Source organism: Rhipicephalus microplus, chromosome X (assembly GCF_043290135.1).
Source record: "Rhipicephalus microplus isolate Deutch F79 chromosome X, USDA_Rmic, whole genome shotgun sequence".
NCBI classification, from domain to species: Eukaryota; Metazoa; Arthropoda; class Arachnida; order Ixodida; family Ixodidae; genus Rhipicephalus; species Rhipicephalus microplus.
Window position 1 is genome coordinate 424,216,805 of NC_134710.1, and position 19,773 is coordinate 424,236,577.

At 45.6% G+C, this 19,773-nt stretch overlaps 2 protein-coding genes across 10 annotated transcripts in view; one reads left to right on the top strand and one right to left on the bottom strand.

Moving 5' to 3' along the window:
• Positions 1-15,209, bottom strand: part of LOC119184945 (activating signal cointegrator 1) — a 60,882-nt gene extending 45,673 nt beyond the window's left edge. For 4 of the 9 annotated variants that reach the window (XR_012887616.1, XR_012887615.1, XM_075880368.1 and 1 more), the window contains exons 1-5: positions 11,536-14,041; positions 6,023-6,171; positions 5,159-5,303; positions 1,078-1,257; positions 221-411 (exon numbers count right to left, since the gene is read on the bottom strand). Coding sequence is in view for 7 of the 9 variants with exons in the window: in XM_075880368.1 (XP_075736483.1) it covers positions 221-411; positions 1,078-1,257; positions 5,159-5,303; positions 6,023-6,171; positions 11,536-12,075 (1,205 nt within the window). In the remaining 2 variants the exon portion in view is untranslated. Of the gene's footprint in view, positions 1-220; positions 412-1,077; positions 1,258-5,158; positions 5,304-6,022; positions 6,172-11,535; positions 14,044-14,086; positions 14,393-14,482; positions 14,590-14,705 lie in introns of those variants that run through there. The other 5 variants (XM_075880369.1, XM_075880370.1, XM_037434095.2 and 2 more) reach the window with 4 other exon arrangements.
• Positions 15,210-15,372: 163 nt separating this feature from the next.
• Positions 15,373-19,773, top strand: LOC119184946 (PCNA-associated factor). Its single transcript, XM_037434097.2, has 3 exons — positions 15,373-15,564; positions 15,659-15,748; positions 19,453-19,773. Exons 1-3 carry the CDS (start codon positions 15,531-15,533, stop codon positions 19,629-19,631), a joined length of 303 nt encoding a protein of 100 aa, XP_037289994.1. The 5' UTR covers positions 15,373-15,530; the 3' UTR covers positions 19,632-19,773.

The window sequence follows — 19,773 nt, forward strand, 5'->3', positions numbered from 1 at the left end:
CAATTCTGCATTTCACCTGCATCGAAATTCGACCACTGCGACCAACATTGAACCCAAACCTCAAGCTCGGCTTGAGTGTGCCATTGGTGTAATGTAGAAGATGACTCGGCTCTTGCAGTGAAAAGACCAATCCTGGCTCATACGCAAAGAGATATAATACAAACAATAATTTCACTATATATCTACACACATAGAAAACCAGTCATGAATGACATCATACTTTTTGATTCCGGCCACTAGCAGACCGGCAAATGGTTGTTGCACGGAAAGTGCAAAGCCATCATCAGACATTTCCATGAGAGCTCGATCCTGAATGCGGGAGCTGATGACTAGTCCATTGCTTGAGGTGCATACCAGGCTGTTGTCCCCCATTGGACAGGTCGGTGCACGGAGGACCTCGGTTGGTACATACTGCGTGACAGAGCAAGTCATCATTAGTTTAGAATCGGCAAACTCTGCTAGACAACGTTATGAAGCCCAGGAGGCACGGGGGGGTGGGTCGTAACTGTAGTTTTCAGCTGAAGTGTAGTAAAAAAAAAATAAATACAAATGAAAAAAAAAACTTATCAGGGCTAGGGATCAAGCTTATGCTTTCCTTGGCTTCATTAGACAGTGTCTGACAAAAAACTGAGACATTCATGTCACTCTCTTTTGTTCGTTCAGAACTGTACAATAGCATTCAGCTTTTTCACTATTTCAGAACACTAGTTTACTAGCGCAACGCTAACATACATGATGAAAATAGGGACAAAAACAAAAAACCACTGCTTAAGATCATGCAATGGGTTTGACAAGAGCCAGATGAGACTCTAATAAGAATATTATTACTTGGGTTTTATATGCCAGAATCACCTTATGATCACAAGGTGTGCCATAGCGATAGGCTCTAGAAATTTTGACCATCTGGTATTTTCCAACGTGCACTGACATTGCAACATTACGTGGGCCTCTAGCATGTTGTCTCCATCAAAATGTGACTGCCATGACAAAAATCGAACCTGCAGCCTTCAGGTGCGCCGCCATGCACAATAACCACTACACAATGCGACTCTGGTGCAATGAGACAAGTGCACTCACCTCGAATGGTGGCATATCCAAGGCTGGATCAACAAAGTGTATGGACTCCACTTCTCTACACAATTGGTCATTGATATTTATTTCAGCCATAGGTTCTACAAGTGATTGAAACAAGCTTTGCATGCTGGCATGCCGTGGGTCTTCCTTCACCACTTGGCGCCCAGCAAAATCTAGCGTCACCTGTGCAAATTACGCGGCTGTTAACAAGGCAAACACGGAGGATGACTGGTGTCTTCAAGCTTCACAATGGACTATGATACACACACTCCTACCTCAATAAACTTTCTGGGCAAATTAACCCCTAAAGTAGCAAATTAATATCATCAATCCGTGTTCTCAGTGTGGCATTCTAAAGAAATAAATGATACTTCAAACAAATAAAGTTTTTTCATTAAATAAAGTTTTTTCACTCCATTCCATACTTCAAACCTGAGGAACAAGGGGTGCTATATATTGAAGGGCCCACGATGAATTTCAACCACCCAGAGCTCCTAGATATGTACCTAAGAATAAGTACAGCAGTGTTTCTGCTTCTTTCCCATCTTTAAAAATGCCTGATACAGTGATGCCACCGAGGTCTTCCGATTTGGAGCACTTTGGAGCCGCAGAATTTTTCATTTTGGAGCAATCTGGAGCCGCTAACTTCAAATTCTGGAGAAGCAAGTTGCATTTACAATCAAGGACATGAATAATTATTCTGAGGCTCTTTAAAGAGCTAGAAATATTTAGATTCATTGCAAACTTCACAGAGCCAACCATCTAAAAAGCACTCTCTATTTCAGTTGATGTACGAATAACGATGTCATGCTGTTGAGCATTCTGAAAAAACTTGTCCAGAGATTATTTTCCGCAGCAAATAAACAGAATACTGGTTCAATAAAATTGTAGGTATATCTGAAATAACATCAAAATACACCCAACTGGTTATAAGCAGATAAGGTAGACAAACGCTCTGACGTACAACGCTAGAGCCTCAAACAGTCCCAAGTGCATTCCACTAAGATGACTTCAAGAATAAAAAAGGTTCTTTTTCTTCTTGACTGATCAAACTGCAGGACGTAACATTACGTCATTCAGCTAGTCTCAGAAAGCCAACCTCTTTTGGCACTCATCTCTGTACTGAAACTACACAATGTAACAAACTTCATTTTCTTTTTGCAGCAATATTTTATGTGGCTAGGGTGTTGTATCTATACTCCAAAAACTCCCTACTATGTCCTCCAGAAAGCAGTGCATAAAAAAAAAATCTCACAGGGTACCCCATCCATACCACGCCAAGGCAAGATCTATTTTTTTTAATGGGATAGCAATTATTTGGACATTTTTCATTTGGTTTTTGCCATTTCCAGGGGTGCAGTCAGCAATTTTTTTTTTAAATTGGGGTGGAGATGCACCTTGATCTGAAGGGGGGGGGGGGGCGCAGGCAAAAGATCATTTTGCCATGGCAAAAAACATTTAGGAAGTGGGGAGGGGGAGCACGTTCTATATGTGCGCCTTCCCCCGGCTACGCCACCAGCCGTCATGTTTTGTGTAATGTCCTAATCGATAACATTCCCCTGCGCATCGCGATTTACACGTGGGTAAAAACGCGCCAGCGGGGGCGGCGAACGCAGCTAAAGCAGAGATTAGCAGAGCCGACCTATCCCCTTGGCACTGATGGTGGATGCGATAACATCACCTCGCATTCCAGGCCTCCCATCGATTGGTATTCAAGCAGAGGGGAACGCACCGCCCGTGTCAAAGAGGCAGGCAGGATCGAGCTAGCAACGTGAGGGGGGGGTGGGCATTGTTATGAACTTTGACTTTAAGGGTGTGATCGCTGGGGCACGGGCTATTTACGGCTGGTGTACCCTTCTACCTGGTACTCTCAACGTAAAAAGACTGTGCGTAAAGCGCTTCACTTTCCAGAGCGGCCATATAAGGGCATGCACTGAGCCTTGATCGCAAGGCAGCCACATTATCGCCGTGCCATTGTAGAGCCGGTCATGCTGTACAGATAGAATCGGACTGGCACACAGCAACGGAGGGCGTGCCTGTCGACACTGTTGTTGGAAGCGACTTCTATTTCACGTTAACTACAAGCTTCCGTTGATGCTTACATTTCAGCATAATGGTGTCAAACACTGCGCGTGCAGCTACTTTTGCGAGTGCAAGAACCTTGAAAATGGACCTTGTGCTGTAATGTAAGCATTACAACACAAAGGCCTAACACGCGACTATGTTTAGTAACATTACCGCGTCTCTTGTTAGACATTTCTGAAGAAAATTCCAGCTAGAGTGGCCGGCTGGGTGCTCCAGACAAGTCTCGTTCCATATGTATATACATTGGCGTGCAAGAGCTATGTTTAGTAACATTACCGCGTCTCTTGTTAGACATTTCTGAAGAAAATTCCAGCTAGAGTGGCCGGCTGGGTGCTCCAGACAAGTCTCGTTCCATATGTATATACATTGGCGTGCAAGAGATATTTCGGGGGTTTCTAGTCACCCAAGTCGCGGATATCGAACACGGCGCGCGCAGCAAGTTGTTGTGAGTGCGCGGACCTTCGAAATAACAACCCCGTCCCTAGCACTTCTCTCAGATGACGTCAAGCCTTATTATTTGGTGTAAAAATACAATTTGTTGATATCGCATTCATTGCTAAGAGCGAAACTAACAAAAATGAAACTAACAAATTGTATTTTTTAGATCTGATATCGGGTAACTAAAAAGAACGCTGGCTAACGGGATAATCATCACTCTAGTTTTTTAAAGCTTTCGTGCTGTCAGGTATCTAAATGCGAAGCAGATCTTTGTAGCGCAGAAAGTTCACGAGCAGCCTCATTATGCCTCGAGATAGCGTGCTCCAGCTACTTCAAGCGACACAGCAGCCTCCCCTTCACCCCTCCCTTCAAAACGAAGCAATAAATATAAAGCTGTGTTCATTTTTTTTTTTTTAACCATCAGCTATTAACCTTTGAAAGCGAGAGGTGGAAATGTATTAAGGCGTAGCCGCTTCACAGGCATTCCAACACCAAAACGGCCAGCGATGGCCTCAAGGCTGCGCGTATTAAAACTAAATTGTGGCTGCTCCGACCAGGAGACAAGCTTTTATAAATGAGATGATACCTAAGAATTAAACTTGCGAAAATTTTCAGAACCAACGCATTCAGCATGGTATGGCCGATGAGCACACGAGAATTTTCAATTCGGAGCCTAGCAACTTCGAGTGGAAAGGGCACAGTCTTGTAGGGGCTTTTACCACCATAGCAATTACAAATGCAGATGTGCTGGTGCAAATAATTACAAAACAGTTCTTCTGTATGATGAACCATAGATAAAGTATATTAGAGGAAACTTATCAACGCGTTCCCACCATATATGTGTTCTGCAGACGCGAAGCATGGAAAATTAAATCGCGATGTACAGACATGACTTGACAGACATTGCGGCAGCACGCGTGTAGTTATTAGTTCAAATTGTTGGATTACAAGCCGCGCATCTCTTCAAACAAACTATCAGCAGCGTTCCTGAAAGAACGACATCCGCCGATGAAAGGCCGCCACAGTTTCACACTACCGATTGGACCAGACGTCACGAGCCCTTGCGGAGAGCGCATTTCGCCGTTAAGCGGACTTGCACAACAAATTTGCGTCGGCACCAAACATGGCATCCTGGATTTTAGACACACACCCGACCACTGTTTATTCAGCATGATAAAATAGGTAAGTAATTGCGACTTTGGTGGCCCCGAGATACAAGGTGCACATGTTATTGACACACCAGCGTGGCTATTGCCGATGATAGACGCTCCCAAATCGGACTTTGGTGCAGTTCGGTGCAATTTTCGTTGATATTATCAGAATGGTGCAGTAAATCTGATTTGGCGCACTTTGGCGTAGGAGTGGGATCACTGATGATATAGCTGGAAATCGAACTTACGGCCTAATAAGCAGGACTTCGTAGCCACTAGACCCCTGCGGTAATGCAGTGTGACAAAGGAGGGAAAATTTAGTGACATCATAACATCTTAAACAATGCAAGATAACACAAATACAAGAGGAGGCCAGCTTGAGTTGTATAGTCATTATTTTTGTCACAAACCTTCTGTTGTCGTCGTGAAGCATGTTGCTCTGCGTACAACTCTTCTTCCTTTTTACGAATCATTTCTCGTTGCTCAAGCGTCAGCCACTTGTTGTCTGAGGAGTAATAGTCGGAATTGTCATCTATGACCTTGGTACGACGCTTCCTGCAACGACAGCCGCCATGTAGCTGGGAATAAGCAAATGCACCAAAAAAGTCATTTTTGAACAAATAAACAACAAATGCCTGAAAATAAGTTTCAACTGACTGACACTGGGACATGTGTTGTGTCGATGAGAATTCAGAAATTCAATGTGAGCACCAGAGTACACAGCTTTCATATGCGCTATATGAAGAGCCTTCAACAGACTGATACTCATGCACCGTAAGGTTCGAACGTTTTTGCTGATCTGCATCTCGCTCTTATCTTCTCAACTGTCAATAAAATACAGAGCATGAAAATGTAACCTTTCCTAAAGAGCCGCTGTATCTTGGTGCAAATATTCAAAATTACAGAACTAGCACTACACTCACGTCAAACTATTGAACGCTTCCCTCAAAGAAAATTTCGCATGGAGACTGTGCATTCGCACAAAGTTTCCCTCTTAATTTCTGTTTCATGTCATGTCTCCTGTGCATTATCAACTGTAAGCACACACGTTATGTTGTGTTTTGTAGACAAGCACATTATGTGGAAGGACCACATTTCGTACTTGTGCCTACCCACAATTCCAAGAAATTCAATGCCAATCTCAAGCACGAAACACTCCAGGGGCTGCATTTGGAACCAGAAAAATTGTGGGCATGAAACAGGCAACACTTTGGCGACATATGCGCACACGACAAACAGTTCACACCAATTCCATGAGAAGCGCAATGACTCACGAGGTACGATCATATTCCAGAAGCCGATTCTTCTGCTCAATAGCCTTGGCAAGACCCTCATCGACGGTATGGTTCATCAGCTTGTTCCGAAGCTCAAGGCTCTTCTTCGAATCACGAGACAGGAGCTCCTTTTCTTCATTAGTGCATACCTGACAGAGGAAGGCACGAAATTAAAAAATGTAGGAACCATTGGCAAGCCCCTTATGAACTTTCCACACAGCTGCATAGTGTTTTGTGAAAGATTAGCAGGAGGTGTACCTAGACTGTTGTACAAGCTGTTGCTACTGTGTTTTCCAACCACTAGGTTCTTCAGCAAAAGACGTTCCACATTTTTCAACACTGAACCTTTTAAAAAGAGGCCTCCCCTTGCCTAACGAATTAATTAAACACTTATTAACAGGATGGCTTACTTTAGCCTTGTTCAATAAAATGTACAGTCAATCTGCAAAGATGCTTCTGAGAAGGGATCTGTGCAAATATTATGGGGACACTAAAGTAGCATATTATATCAGTCTAAACCAATAATTTATTCGTTTGGAACACTATTTCTGTTGATTTTACAATGATAGGATAGGGAAGGTCCAAGTTATATGCCTGAAGTTCGGGCTCGAATTTAAGTACAGGAATGCTGGTGTGATGTCATGAAATTGTAAGTCTTCTTGCACATTTTAGGTATATTGGCTTCACCATTTTTCGGTACTTGCTTAGGTAAGACATTTGTTTCGTCGGAACACAATTGGAAACATTTTTAGTGACAATCAACTATGTGGGCTCTAGACAAGACCATCAGAACTTATGATGCCATGGTAAGCTGGAACGAGAACTTTAAAGCTGTGGTGCCACCGTTTTTTTTTTTTTTTTTTTTTTTAGGTTTTCTCGCTTACCAAGAGTCTTCTCGCAGTACGAGTGATGCTTTCAGCAACTGTGAAGCCGTAGTTCATTAGTAAGAGAAAAACTGCTTTTCTCTTTCGTGCCCCTTCAAGGCTCACTCATACCACGGTGACTCGCAGCCGTTAAGTTGCTTAGGTTTAGAAGCGACAATTTTAAATTAGTCCCTCGAGGAGGAGGAAATAACTTTATTAAATAAAAAAAAGCGGCAAGATGTGGAAGAATCATCTCCTTCCCCTAGGTGGCAACCATGAGTCCTTGAGCTCTGGCGGCATCCTCGGCTTGCCAAAGGACGTCGAGTTGCACTTCTGGGTCTGCGCTTAGCAGTGCGGTCTCCCACTGCTCTCCATTGCTGTATTTTTTATATTTCCCTGTCACTAAGAGCAAGCCCACACTATATGATTGAGATCCGCCCTTTGATTGCAGAACTGATCAGCCACCTTATATAGTAGTCGCAGCACGCATATCTCATCGAACCAGTCATCCATTTCAGGTTTCCCGCCCATCTTCGCGCACCACTGCTTTTTCTGCCTCGTTTTTTTTTCGAGCAGCCACGGACTGGAACGGCCTCCCCCGGGACATCGCCAACATCGCCTCATCATCTGCCTTTCAAGACCGTATTATTGATCATCTTCAATGCTAAAACAACTTTTACTGCTTATTGTTAACCTAAATAAAACCCCACCCCTTATGTAATGCCCCTCCTAGAAAGGGGGGCCTTTAAGGTAATAAACTGAACTGAACTTACAGAAACCTAAGAATATCTCTGGGTAGATGTAGTGAAAACTTACCAGGTTCGGGAACGTGTTGGTTTGTAAGAGGCACCATGCCGTCGCCTGCTGCTTGTTGAGCGAGATATGTGCCGAGGGGAATCTGACCCTTCCTAGCCTGTAATGTTTTGTGATCTCTTCATAACTAATCATGCGGTCCCTCTCCGCCCCCGGACTTCGCGCTGCGCCTGTTCGGCCGGCCAGTTCTAGAGCCAGAATTTCGTTTCAGGGGAGAGAGGAGTGAGCAGGTGCCCATACAATATGAACTACCCGCTCGTCGCAAAAGTTTGCCAGAATTCTTAGCGCTTCTGGTGAGATCCTTCCCTTGGCATAATTTTTAACAGCGGTTTTGGAGTCGCTGATCACGACTTCGGCTTTTGTGGAGGCTATTGCTAGTGCTACAGCCGCTGCTCCGCCGCTTCTGCCCTATCTGTACGTACACTGCCACTGACGTTGGAATCCCTTTGAATATTTGTAGCTACGATTACCATGCTTCGGCCATTCTCGTATTCTGCTGCATCTACATAGACCACGTCCTGGGCGTTGCCGAACTTTTTATGTAGGCTTTTCGCCCTTTCTATCCTTCTAGCGCGGTGATGCTCAGGATGCATATTTCTATGCAATAGAGGCACCACGATAAGCCCCCTTGCCTCCCATGGAATGCCCTTTTTTACCCCATGTTGCACATTGTACGTGATGCCAATTGTGTCCAAAATATGCCTGCCCGTAGGGCTCTTGGTTAACCGATCATACTGTGCTGTCGTGTGGGCCTCTATTAGCTCTGCGAGCGTGTTATGTAGCCCTAGAGCCAAGAACTTGTCATTCGACGTATTTAACGGTAAACCTATTGCTTGTTTATACGCTTTTCTAATGATGCAATCTATTTTGCTCTGTTCGGCTGCGTGTAGTTTAAGATATGGGCCAACGCACACGATGCGGCTGACTACAAGAGCCTGGACTAAACGAACGAAGTTGTGTTCCTTTATACCATAGTTTTTGTTGGCTATTCGTTTGATCAGCCTGCTTGTTTGGTGGATGCTGTTCTCTAATAGCCTAATAGTTTCTATATTGTGGCCATTCTCAGATATGCGGAGGCCGAGAACTCGTAGGTTCGCTACCGTGGGTATTTTACTTCCCCCTGCAAAAATCGTGATGTCTGGCCTTTCCTGTATGCTTTTGCGTCCCCTACATGTGGGCCTATAAATGAGCAATTCCGACTTCTCGGGAGAACATTTTAGCCCCTTACCTTCTACATCTCTCTACAGTGTCAACAGCTTTTTGTAATATGTTTTCAATGTCGCCGTCACTCCCACCCGTCACCCAGAGGGTAATGTCTTCTGCGTATATGCTATGTCTGAGGCCCTCAATCTGGTCAAATTTTGCAGGTAGGCCAATCATCGCCACATTATATAACAGGGGAGACAGCACCGAACCCTGTGGTGTCCCCCTACTGCCCAATTCAATCTCTTCAGACCTTGCCTCTCCGACCCCAATTCTCGCAGTGCAGTCGGATAGGCAGTCTCTCACATATGCGTAGGTGCGCTGCCCTATCCCCAGTCCCTGAAGATTCTCTAATATGGCTCTGTGTGTGATGGTATCGAAGGCCTTAGTGAGATCAAGGCCGAGGATAGCATTAGAGTCTAAAGATCTGGTCCTCGCGTCGAGTATTTCATGCTTAATCTGTAACATTATGTCCTGCATTGATAGTTTAGGTCTGAAACCGATCATGGTATGTGGGAAGAGTCCATTCTCCTCCATGTGGGTAGTGAGAGGCGTAAGGATGACGTGCTCCATGAGTTTGCCGATACATGAAGTCAGTGAAATTGGTCTAAGGTTATCCAACTGGGCTTTCTTTCCCGGCTTCGGAATTATAATGACCTGAGCAGTCTTCCATTGACGTGGGATAGTCCCACTCTTCCAACACTTATTCATGTACTCAGTGAGCGCCTTAATGGATTTGTCGTCCAAGTTTCTGAACGTCTTATTAGTTATTTTATCAGGTCCCGGAGCAGACCTCGGGTTTAGCCGAATCTAACCTCGGCCTCTGTTAATATCAGCATCGATTATAAGGTTGTCCTGCCCCTTGTAACCGGAAAGTGGTTCTTTTGTTGCGTCTGCGAAGTACTTTTTTCGTAGCTCGTGAAAGAGCTCCTCCTCTGTTCCTGAATAGTTATGTATTACGTGTTGCAGCTTATGCCTCTGTGCAGTCTTTGTACTTTGCAGGTTTAGGAGACTTCAGAGAACGTTCCAAGTCTTTGACATCTTCATTTCTCTATCCATCAAGTTACACGTGGCTTCCCACTATTGTTGGTTCAGCCGATTCGCATGGAGCTCTATTTCCTTGTCTAATGCAGCTACTTTCTTTTTTAAATTACGATTGTATTTTTGTCTTTTCCAGCGCTTTTGGATGCTAGTCCTCTCCTCCCAGAGATGCAACAGTTTGCTGTCCATCTCCGCCATTCCCTCTTCTTCGGGAACAATTTTAGTGGCTTTCTTGACACTCTGTTAGTGCTTCTCTACCCATTTTTCTATATCTACTATGGCATCATCCAATCCTCCTCTCGTATCTTGCGGAAATAGTCCCATTCTACAAGTGCCAGCTTTCTGCCTTGCTTTTTTTGAGGGCCTGCATGCACCGTTGTAACTACAAGATAATGATCGCTGCCAAAATTCTGCTACGTGTTTACCCATCGCGAGTCTGCTACATTCTTCGTAAAAGTTAGGTCCGGTGTTGTGTCATTACTAACGCTGTTGCCTATTCTTGTGGGCTCCTCAGGATTCGTTATCAGCGTAAGGCCCTCGTTTTGAGCGTCTGCCCATAAGTTGCGTCCTTTTATATCTTCGACAGTGTATCCCCAAGCAGCGTGCGATGCGTTAAAGTCGCAGACTATGACGAGAGCCTGTCTCTCCGCTATGCTCAAGGCTTTGTGGAAAAGTGGACCAAACTTGAGCTTCTGTCGGGGTGGGCTACAAATGTTAAGCACGAAGAGGCTTCGCTCTTTCTTACAGGAGGGTATTATTTCTATAAGGACGTGGTCTATGCTGTGCACTCCGGTATCATGCTCTACAGCCGTGAGGTTTCTATGCACCAGAGTTGTCACAGTTGCCTTCTCACCAGAAGTACTATATGACTTCTACCCCAATAACGTTGCCGTCCCCCCGGTCTCCTGCAGGGCGATAACATCTGGCGCCTCCCTGTTTATCACGAATTGCTGCAGCTTCCCTGGTTTCCTACGGCATCCGCGGCAATTCTACTGCCAAATAATGTACTGGTTACGTGGCGCCATGTTTATTTATGGGATCCTCCCCGGTGACCTTGCTGGTTTCTACTGTGGGTGTTCTGCTATACGGTTTTAACTTAACTGGCCCCGCACCAGACGACCTAATGTCCTTCGGCGTGCTCTCTATCGCTAATACCCTGTGCTCGAGTCCATCAAATCTCCGCTTTATTTCGACGTACATGCAAGTAACTTGGTTTTGTATTTCATCAAACATTTCTTTGAACAATCCCTTAACCTCGCTAATAGAAAAATTACCGGATTTTTCTGCCTCTTCCTTCACCCTCCTTTTTAGTGGCGGTGACTCCCCGCTCGTTTGCGAAGGAACAGATGTTTGGGCTCGGTTAAGCGTTGATATTTTGCTAACAGAGGGAGTGTTAGGCGTCGCACCCGCGTTGCGCACCTCCTGAAGCTTCGCATTTTCTTCTTTCAGTTGCTTAATCTTTTCTTTAAGCGTTAGGTTCGCTCTAGTGAACTGTTCTAACATTTTTTTAATCTGCATCCTTTCCTTTTATAAGGCGGACCCTATAACATTACTTGGAGAGGCAGTGCCGGAGACCACACTTGCAAAGCTCACCTGCGTGCTGCCGCTCCCTCGAGTGGCTCTTGAGTGGGACCTTGGCCTTGATCTTGATTTGGAGCGAGACCTGGACTGTCTTAGACTCTTTCCCCCAGTAAGCTTTGAGAATGATGCGGAGTGGTCTTGTGCGTGGCCGTTCGCACTGTTTTGCCTGTTAGTGTCCTTGTCCGACTGCTGGCTGGTTGTTGTGTTGTGGTCCTCATCATGGCATACGCCGACTTCCTTGTACTGATAGCAGGCTTCAGCGCACGCTGCCCGTGCTTCCTCCTCGTCTCGCCTCGTCCGTTCGCAGCGACGCCTCCTAACCAGGTACGGTATCTTGTATCTTGCCTTACATCTGTTGTCTCCAGTGGGGTGATCTTTGCCACATAACTTGCATTCCACTTCACAACGGTGATCTTGCGCTGGATTACCGCTTCCAGATTCCCTGCACACCTTGTCGTTGGGGTAGGGACACACATCTGCTCTATGTCCAAGTCTGCCACAACCGTAGCAGACATCGAAGTGTTTTCTGTAGAGCATGCACTTAACGAGCATTGCTCCTTACCTCACATATCTCGGAATGCCAAACCCCTCAAACAGCACAATAATATTGTCCGTGTTGCCCATTCTTTTCGCATGAAGGACTCCTGGGTTACGTGGAGTGACGAAGTTGCAAGGGATGTCTTCTGGGCTCTCTTCCTTGGACACCCCTCATATAAGTCCCTTTGACGTGTTCTCCGGGGCTGCCCTGTACAGACAGGTCTCAAATTCCTACTGACCTAATCGTAGTTTGGTAATGGCTCCATACTGCCGGGCTCGATCCTCGGATGGTGTACTGATGACGAGTATGTTCTGCGTGTTGTTGATGCACATACTGTCTTCCACAGCCGCCTCCCGGCCGACACCCGCAGCGTTGCGCAGGCAGCAATATATGCTATCCATCCTGTATTCTGAGACGTTAAGCCCACCACGCGGACGCACAATAACCTTATAGTCTTCCGTCGGCAGATTAGGCAGTCGACTCGCCTTGATGATTTGTCAAGCGTTGCGCTCATTTTTCCATTTGTTTCCTGGCGCCTTTTCTGCGAAGGGCGTCTCTCGCTGCGTATTTCCCGCTGAGCCTGGCTCCCGGTCGACCTGCGTCTTGGCGCCTTTTCGCACTTCGCACCAGCCTGACCCTTTTTCAAACTCTTCTGGTGATAAGTCTTCTCCATCCACAGTTACGACCTCCATTTCGGCATAAATCGGGCCTTCGAAAAGGAACGGGGGGCTCCGAACAGCTCCGACGGCGCGTTCAGCCGAGCTCTCCACACCGCCACGGCGGTGGAGACACTAGCGTCCAGTTAGTGTTCGCTGAGCTTAGCTGTCACGTTGACGTGGTGACCCAGAAAACAAGGTTGTTGCACCAAAAAAAATGCAGCCCGCCTGTCAAAACGTGGTGTCCAGAAGATCTTCAGAACTTCCGTCGTCCACTGGTGTGAAAAATGGTGCTAGGAACTTTGATATCGTGCCGATAATCATAGAAAAACTGCGGAGCCGGTACGACGTGCGCCCACACTCCGTGGCCCCCTTAGTCCCTCAATGCTTGATCTTTTTTTTGCTCCGGATCGCCTACGTCAGCTTCGCTGCCGCTGGGAGGCGGCACTCACCAGCGACGAGCTGGCCGACCAACTTTGGGCCGTGCGGCAAGCCGAAGATGCCGCCCGGGTCCAAGGACTTCGAGCAGTCACCTGAGGCACTGCCATCATAATCGACGGAGAGTGGGCAGGGACAGGGGTTAATCCCCTCTTCCCCCACCTCGGCCGGAATAAACTGCCGGACTTCAAATAAAGTTTATTCATGCATTGGCAAGCTCGTGAGTGAGTCGCCAAGCTCGTGCGCAAACAAAATGCGCATATTTCCGACACAACAACAAAGTGGGCAGCTGTGATTGACATCACGAGGCATTTTGATGTGGCAGCAGGGACGTCACACTAGCCCAACCAGATGTCAACAGTCACAGCGTGGATAATTACCAAATTAAAATGCTTCTCTTTCTTTTTTAAAGATGAGGAACTTTGAATTGAGTCACTGGTAAACAAAAGGAGGGAATATTAAGGGCTAGTTTTTTTGTTGAACAACTTTAACGAAAACCACCACATAATGAATTCAAAGAAGCTCTAGAAACATTCATGGTAATGTTCAATTGTATTGTAGTAATTGTGATATAAATGTCAGGAAAGTAAAGTTGACGTAAAGAAAAGTCTATGCCGGTAGAGCTAGAACTTACAATCTTCGGATAACGCACACTATGCTTTACCAATCGAGCTATGGCAGCGGTCATTCTCTCTTTCACTTTATCGGGTGGTTATATGCATGTGAAATTACAATACAGATTAAACAGCACAATTAACATCCCCTGTACCTTTCTTGGCGTCATTATCTGTTTGTTAAGGTCCTTAGTTGCATATATATATATATATGTGTGTGTGTTTCTCGCTTGTATGTTTGTCACGTGGGTGCAGGAGCCCATGTAACGGCGTTACTGTGAAACAGCGGCCAATGGCGTAACGGGAGGGCGGCTCACCAAATTGCCGCAGGTGAAGCACGGTCCCGACCCTTCCTGGCGGCAGACTATGCGACCGCAACGAAGGCAGTTGTTAATGAGCGCGTGCCGGCGGGCCTCACACTCGCACGGATGGCGGCCAGGAAACAACACGACGTCGCGCGCACGGCCTTCCCGGCTGTACAAGTTGACATAACGCTGCTTGCGTCGCGTTGCGTTTTGCGTCATGGCGATGTTCGAACGCTCTTCTTCGGAAACAGCCTCTTTTTTCATTTCCTCGTCACCACACAGGCTCGACTCCAACTCCTCCGAACTTTCTTGTGCTGGCTGCAATGCGGACAAACACCGATAAATCAAGTATTATATACCTAGGCACACGTCTGATGAACGCGTAAGTTTTTAAAACAACGTGCTTGCCTCGTGCTTAGAACCAGAACGTTTCTTTTTCGAAGACTTTGTTTTTTGTGGCTCGACATAATCCTGAAGTTCTGCTTTCTTGTACACTGTCATGGGAGCGTCACCATCTGCAGAACAAATGAATGCGTGTGTGGACTACTCTGCGCCACGACAATGTCATCAAGAGCACGTTTAACGGCGCCGATATTACATAAGTGGCGGTGGTTAATAACACGATGCTTACCTTGACTAGCGCTACTCATGGTGTGTCGCCTTCGATGTTCACACGCCTGTAGATCTCGCTTCACCGCCACTAATGCAATGAGAACCAGCACCACAGCGTACGCGAATATTGTTGTTGTTGTTGATCGTGTGGTTTCGAAATTTACTGTTCAGATTTGGAATGATGGAGGTTTAACAGAAAGATTACCGAATATCTAGAGATGTTTCCTTAATGCGCGTGAAAGATAGAATGGTGGTGGTTAGAAGAAGAAGAAGGCCTGACTTTCTACAGCCCGGTAGGGAGCACGGCGCAGCCTAGAGAGAATGAACCGGTGCACCATGGCGCAGCTGCAAACTCTATGCATTATAATAAGTGATTACTCTACGACTCTATGGGTAACAGCATAGAGTTAATATGCATCAACGTTTCTAGAACTAGAAACAATGATATACATGGGTTAATATACAAACTGCAGCAGTCTGTATATTAACTCTATGGGCACCAAACAACTTGCTTAGGCCCGCGGCAAATTAAATTATACTTTTACTTACTAATTAATTTTGTGCATAACTAAAACAACTCTACATATTTATTTAGCAGTGATATTTTGTAATTTTTGTTTTATAAAAGTAAATAAGCGTACAAAAAACTGTACCGCAGCGAATGTATATTACCGCATAAATACGCACGCAAATTTGCGCGCCACACTCGTCCCTGATGTGCTGCGCGGCCGTAGTGTACGAGCGATTGCGGTTAGGATAGAGTTCGGCGTTTTTAGAGAAAGGGTTTTGTCACTCGCAAGCATTACCGAGAGTTTTTTCTATTATTTTAAGAAATCAACGCAACATGGTGCGAACGAAGGCAGATGGTGCCAGCCGAGGTAAGTTGCTTCAAGTTGGGCGCGCTTTGCTAAGTTCAGAAAATGGGGCGCCCTTCTTTCAACTGACTGTGTATTATATAAATATCCTCTGTAGCCGTTGGTGCGAAGGCCTTCAGGAAAAGCATGAGCAATCCCGGAGGTGCCTCCAGTTCGAGCTCGTCCAGGTCTCGCAAGACGAAAGGAGGTATGTGACCAGAAATTCCGCGGCATTGTGCGCTTTTTTGCAAAACAGTGATAACGTATTATCCTATGGCAACGAGCGAAATCTTCTGCTCTTTAAGCGCAATGACGTTTTTTGCTCGTATTGAGTCGGTAGTTGTCACACGAGCGCTGTCGCAAATCAGCGCGGCAGTAACTATGGTGACGAGGCCCGTTAACGCAGTGCTATAGTTAGTGGGGGGGGGGGGGGGGGGGGGGGTGCTGCAGGCTATGGTATTGTATAAATGAAGGGGGGCCGTTGCCGTTAATACGCAGTTTTCGACGCCACCGTCTAGCTGTTCTGGTAAGCGTAGTGGCTTGACGCGCGGTTGGAGAAGCAAACGTGACGCAGGTCGTCAGTTCGAGGTCCGGTTTTGAATGTTTCACCCCCCCCCCCTTTTTTTTTTTTCGAGGTAATTCAAGAACATTACGCTGCTGGCGGTGGCGGTTGTTAAACAGACCTACCATGTGGATTTCGTGGCGCAGTGTAGTTGGTGCCCGACTTCGGTCTCCTAGCAACATTTCTCTAGCATTTTCTCCTAGCGACATTGTGTCACGTACTGTTCCTTATTTTTTGTAATAATTGTGTTCATTCATCTGGGTTTCAACTATCGGCTTTCTTTCACGTCCAACATGAAATGAAAACCTTTATTAGTGATTTAAGATTGATACTGCGCTGCATGAGCAGATTCTGTTGTATGCGTGCAAATTAACTTTATTATCGCATTGAACAACCACCGTCGGCCGGGTTTCTGTTCCTTTGCATCGCTATCGTAGCTCCAACTACTAATTCATTACACATAATGTGATATTCCCACATAATCTGTTTCTAGTGTTTTTTATTTTTTCTGTCGTTGTATTATGGCGACAAATGGGCTGATGCCAAACGTGCAGGTCAACATAGAATCTGTTCCAACCCTGAGGGATATATGTAGTTTCACAGTATGTTTCAGGAAGTCCCAAAACCACAGTACATATAACAATACATGTAGCTCGGACTTCGGGCCTACTTCGCCCGAAATCTCGCTCCTTCCCGTGATCGAGTCGGCTCCTCTAAACAAGGGGATATGCACGTCGCTTCCGTCCCATGAATATGTGCTGTTGCTATGCAAACGTAGATCAACATCCGAGCTCTCTGCAGTGCTGTAGATACTCGCATGTTGGTGTACTCTCTGTACCAGTCTTCCCATTCTGAGATGACGCTTGTCCTGGGGAGCGAACTGTGTTCCATACCGTTCTCATGACTCAAATGCAAGCACGCTGAAGTCGTGGGCGTAACCGGTCGTGGATGCTTTGATTTGCAAGTGCTGGCTGGTGCGGCTACGGGCTTGAGTAAACCACAAGGTGTGACCGAGTAAATGGAACGAATACGCAAGAATGAACGTACATCTGGCAGCGTCGATGTATCCTACAATGAGGGTAGGTAGGGAGCTTGCACATAGGTACCTCGCGCAGCAGTACAGAAATAAATACAACTGAAACCTTCTCTAATCACTTGGGATGTTAAGCCCCACATATCAACCAATATTGATGCATCGCTATAAAAACAATATTGGCCAAACAGGAATAGTGATGACCTGCAGCACGACCACATCCACAGCTGCACCACCAGAGCAGCTAGGCAGTGGCATCTAAAACGGCTACCAACTTACGGCAATGGGCCCAAACTCGTTTTTACCATTGCACTGTGGCGACGGGTCCCCTCACTCTAATGATAGTACTGCGTTGACGGGCCCCGTCTCCATAGTCGCTGCCTATCTGTGCCTACTTACTCAGTGGTCTACCAAAGGATACATCACAGATAGGGTGACTTGCTATGAAGAGATGCTTTCCGTTCAATTTTCTCTAAAGTTGCCATAAAATGTAAAGTAATTATTACATAACATACTGAAACTTCAGTTTCGGACTGCAGGTCAAGGTAGACGGTAATTTCCGTGAGCTACCACCAGATTGTTTCATACGATCAGCCAGAGTTTTATATGCCGCATGGCAAGCCAAGGTATAACGCAAAAAAAAAAAAAAGGCAGTTACCAATACTCAAGTTCAATATCTGCAACTCTTACGAATAAAATCTGCCTCCGTTTTACCCTGTAAAAGTGGATGTACGGGGACTGTAGACGATCGGGATGAACTTTTCAATGTGAAAAAACGGAGAGGGTCGCTGTTTCAAAAAGGACTGCCTGAACATGACTGGAGGATATCGCCTTTCCCGGCGATTTCACCGAAACCTGAAACTGTGCACATACGTCAAAAGATGTAGAAAAACCTCTCGCTCAAGTTTCCCCGCTCTTGACATGCACTAATCTGATCCAAGCTAGGGAGGGCTATGCAGGTGCATGTCTTTGTTTTTATTTCTATAAAAACAGGGTTGGCTTGCACCCTTCTCAGTCACCCAGTATTGGTATTTCTTAAGCAAGCATGACCATGACAACCTTCAATACAAATAGCAAATCTCAACTGCTACCCCATGGTGAAATTTTCACTAGAACCAATCTAAACCTCAAAGATTTGCTGACAATGCGATCTTTGTTCAAAGAAGGGTACAGCAAGAAAGTAGGCGGGCAGTGGGTTTGGATGGGAAAGTGTTCTCTTCATATCCGTTCATTACACGTTCACTTCAATCGTAATCCCTCCAGTACATCTTTACGTAGGCTGCAGAGGTGAGAGCTTTCTGTGCTTCATTATAGGATGGTGTCATAGCATAGCTCTATCATGTAGATTTACTTTTCTTGTGTAAGTAGTTGTACATCTACTTCTCTTACCAAGTGACTGTGTGTGCATTAACTAGCGGTATCTGCTATGAAAGGTACCTGGCTTGGTCGCATTTGTCCTGTATGGGCGGCACAAGTGTAGGATTGACCGCAACCTTCATTCAGTCTGGCATTCATGCACTGCATTTGCAAACAGACATAGAAAATATACTATTGGAAGTTGCACCAGTAAACTTAACTGCCAGCATTTGCTCAAGAAGAAATCTTGTTCCGTAACAAGCCCATTCTGCAAAGGTTGTGCAACATCCACGATCCAGGCCATGTCAGGGCTATGAAGAATGCTGGAATGCGGCGCTTTTCTGTAAGGTTGCAACAGTGTGGATTTACAACTCATTGGCAAGAAATCTTCAGCAGTTAAAATAAGAACCTAATTCTAGTTCAAACTGGTTACATATGTAGCTATCGCTTCTCAATGCAAACACACCTGTCTTTCAGTACATTTAATTTGACTGCAGTGTTTTGAACTGGTTCATGGCGGCCACGTTTTCTCTGCTTAATGTACTCCAACGTTTGAGATCTATGATGCTGCTTCCGAATAGCTGGTTACATTCCGCTTCTTCATTGTAGTTTTTTTTTTTTTTTTCTCTTAGGTTAGTAGCACCTGCATGAGGCAATTCCTTCAGCTTTGATATGACGAACTAATAAGTCTTGCGATGTGTTAGTGATACACCTTTACAATGAATTTTTGGTTATAACGCAGTTATTTTTGTGTAGGATGCAACTTTGTTAAAATCGGGTTTGCGTGCACTCAATTTGCTCGCAGAGTGGCTGTTAAAAACCTTCAATTTCACCAATGCTGCTGGTGTTTGCAAGTACTTTATGCTTCGACCAAAAAATGCAGGGACTCCACCCATGTTTCACTTATGAAAGTAGATGCTTTGGCTTGGAATGCTATAATTTCCATTTTGTTGAATTTCAGGCAAGTATGCAGGTCGAAACTCCTACTGCCCCCAGCCAACCCCACCCTGGCAGAAAGAAATTTCCGGGTTCCTCGTAACGGCACGGCCACCCGAAGACGAACATAAGCCTCAGCCATCCGAAGCGGCGTCTAGTTCTGATGCATCCGACAGCGGTGCATGTGGCAGCTCGTCTTCCTAGTCACTGGCAGTTGCACTGCAGTTTTTACTCTCTCATTTACATAGACTTCCCTGGAGTCATTTTGAAGGTTTTATATATATATATATGTATGCTTTGCAATCCGATGTGAATAAAGAGACCCCTTGTGGTATCTGCAACATTC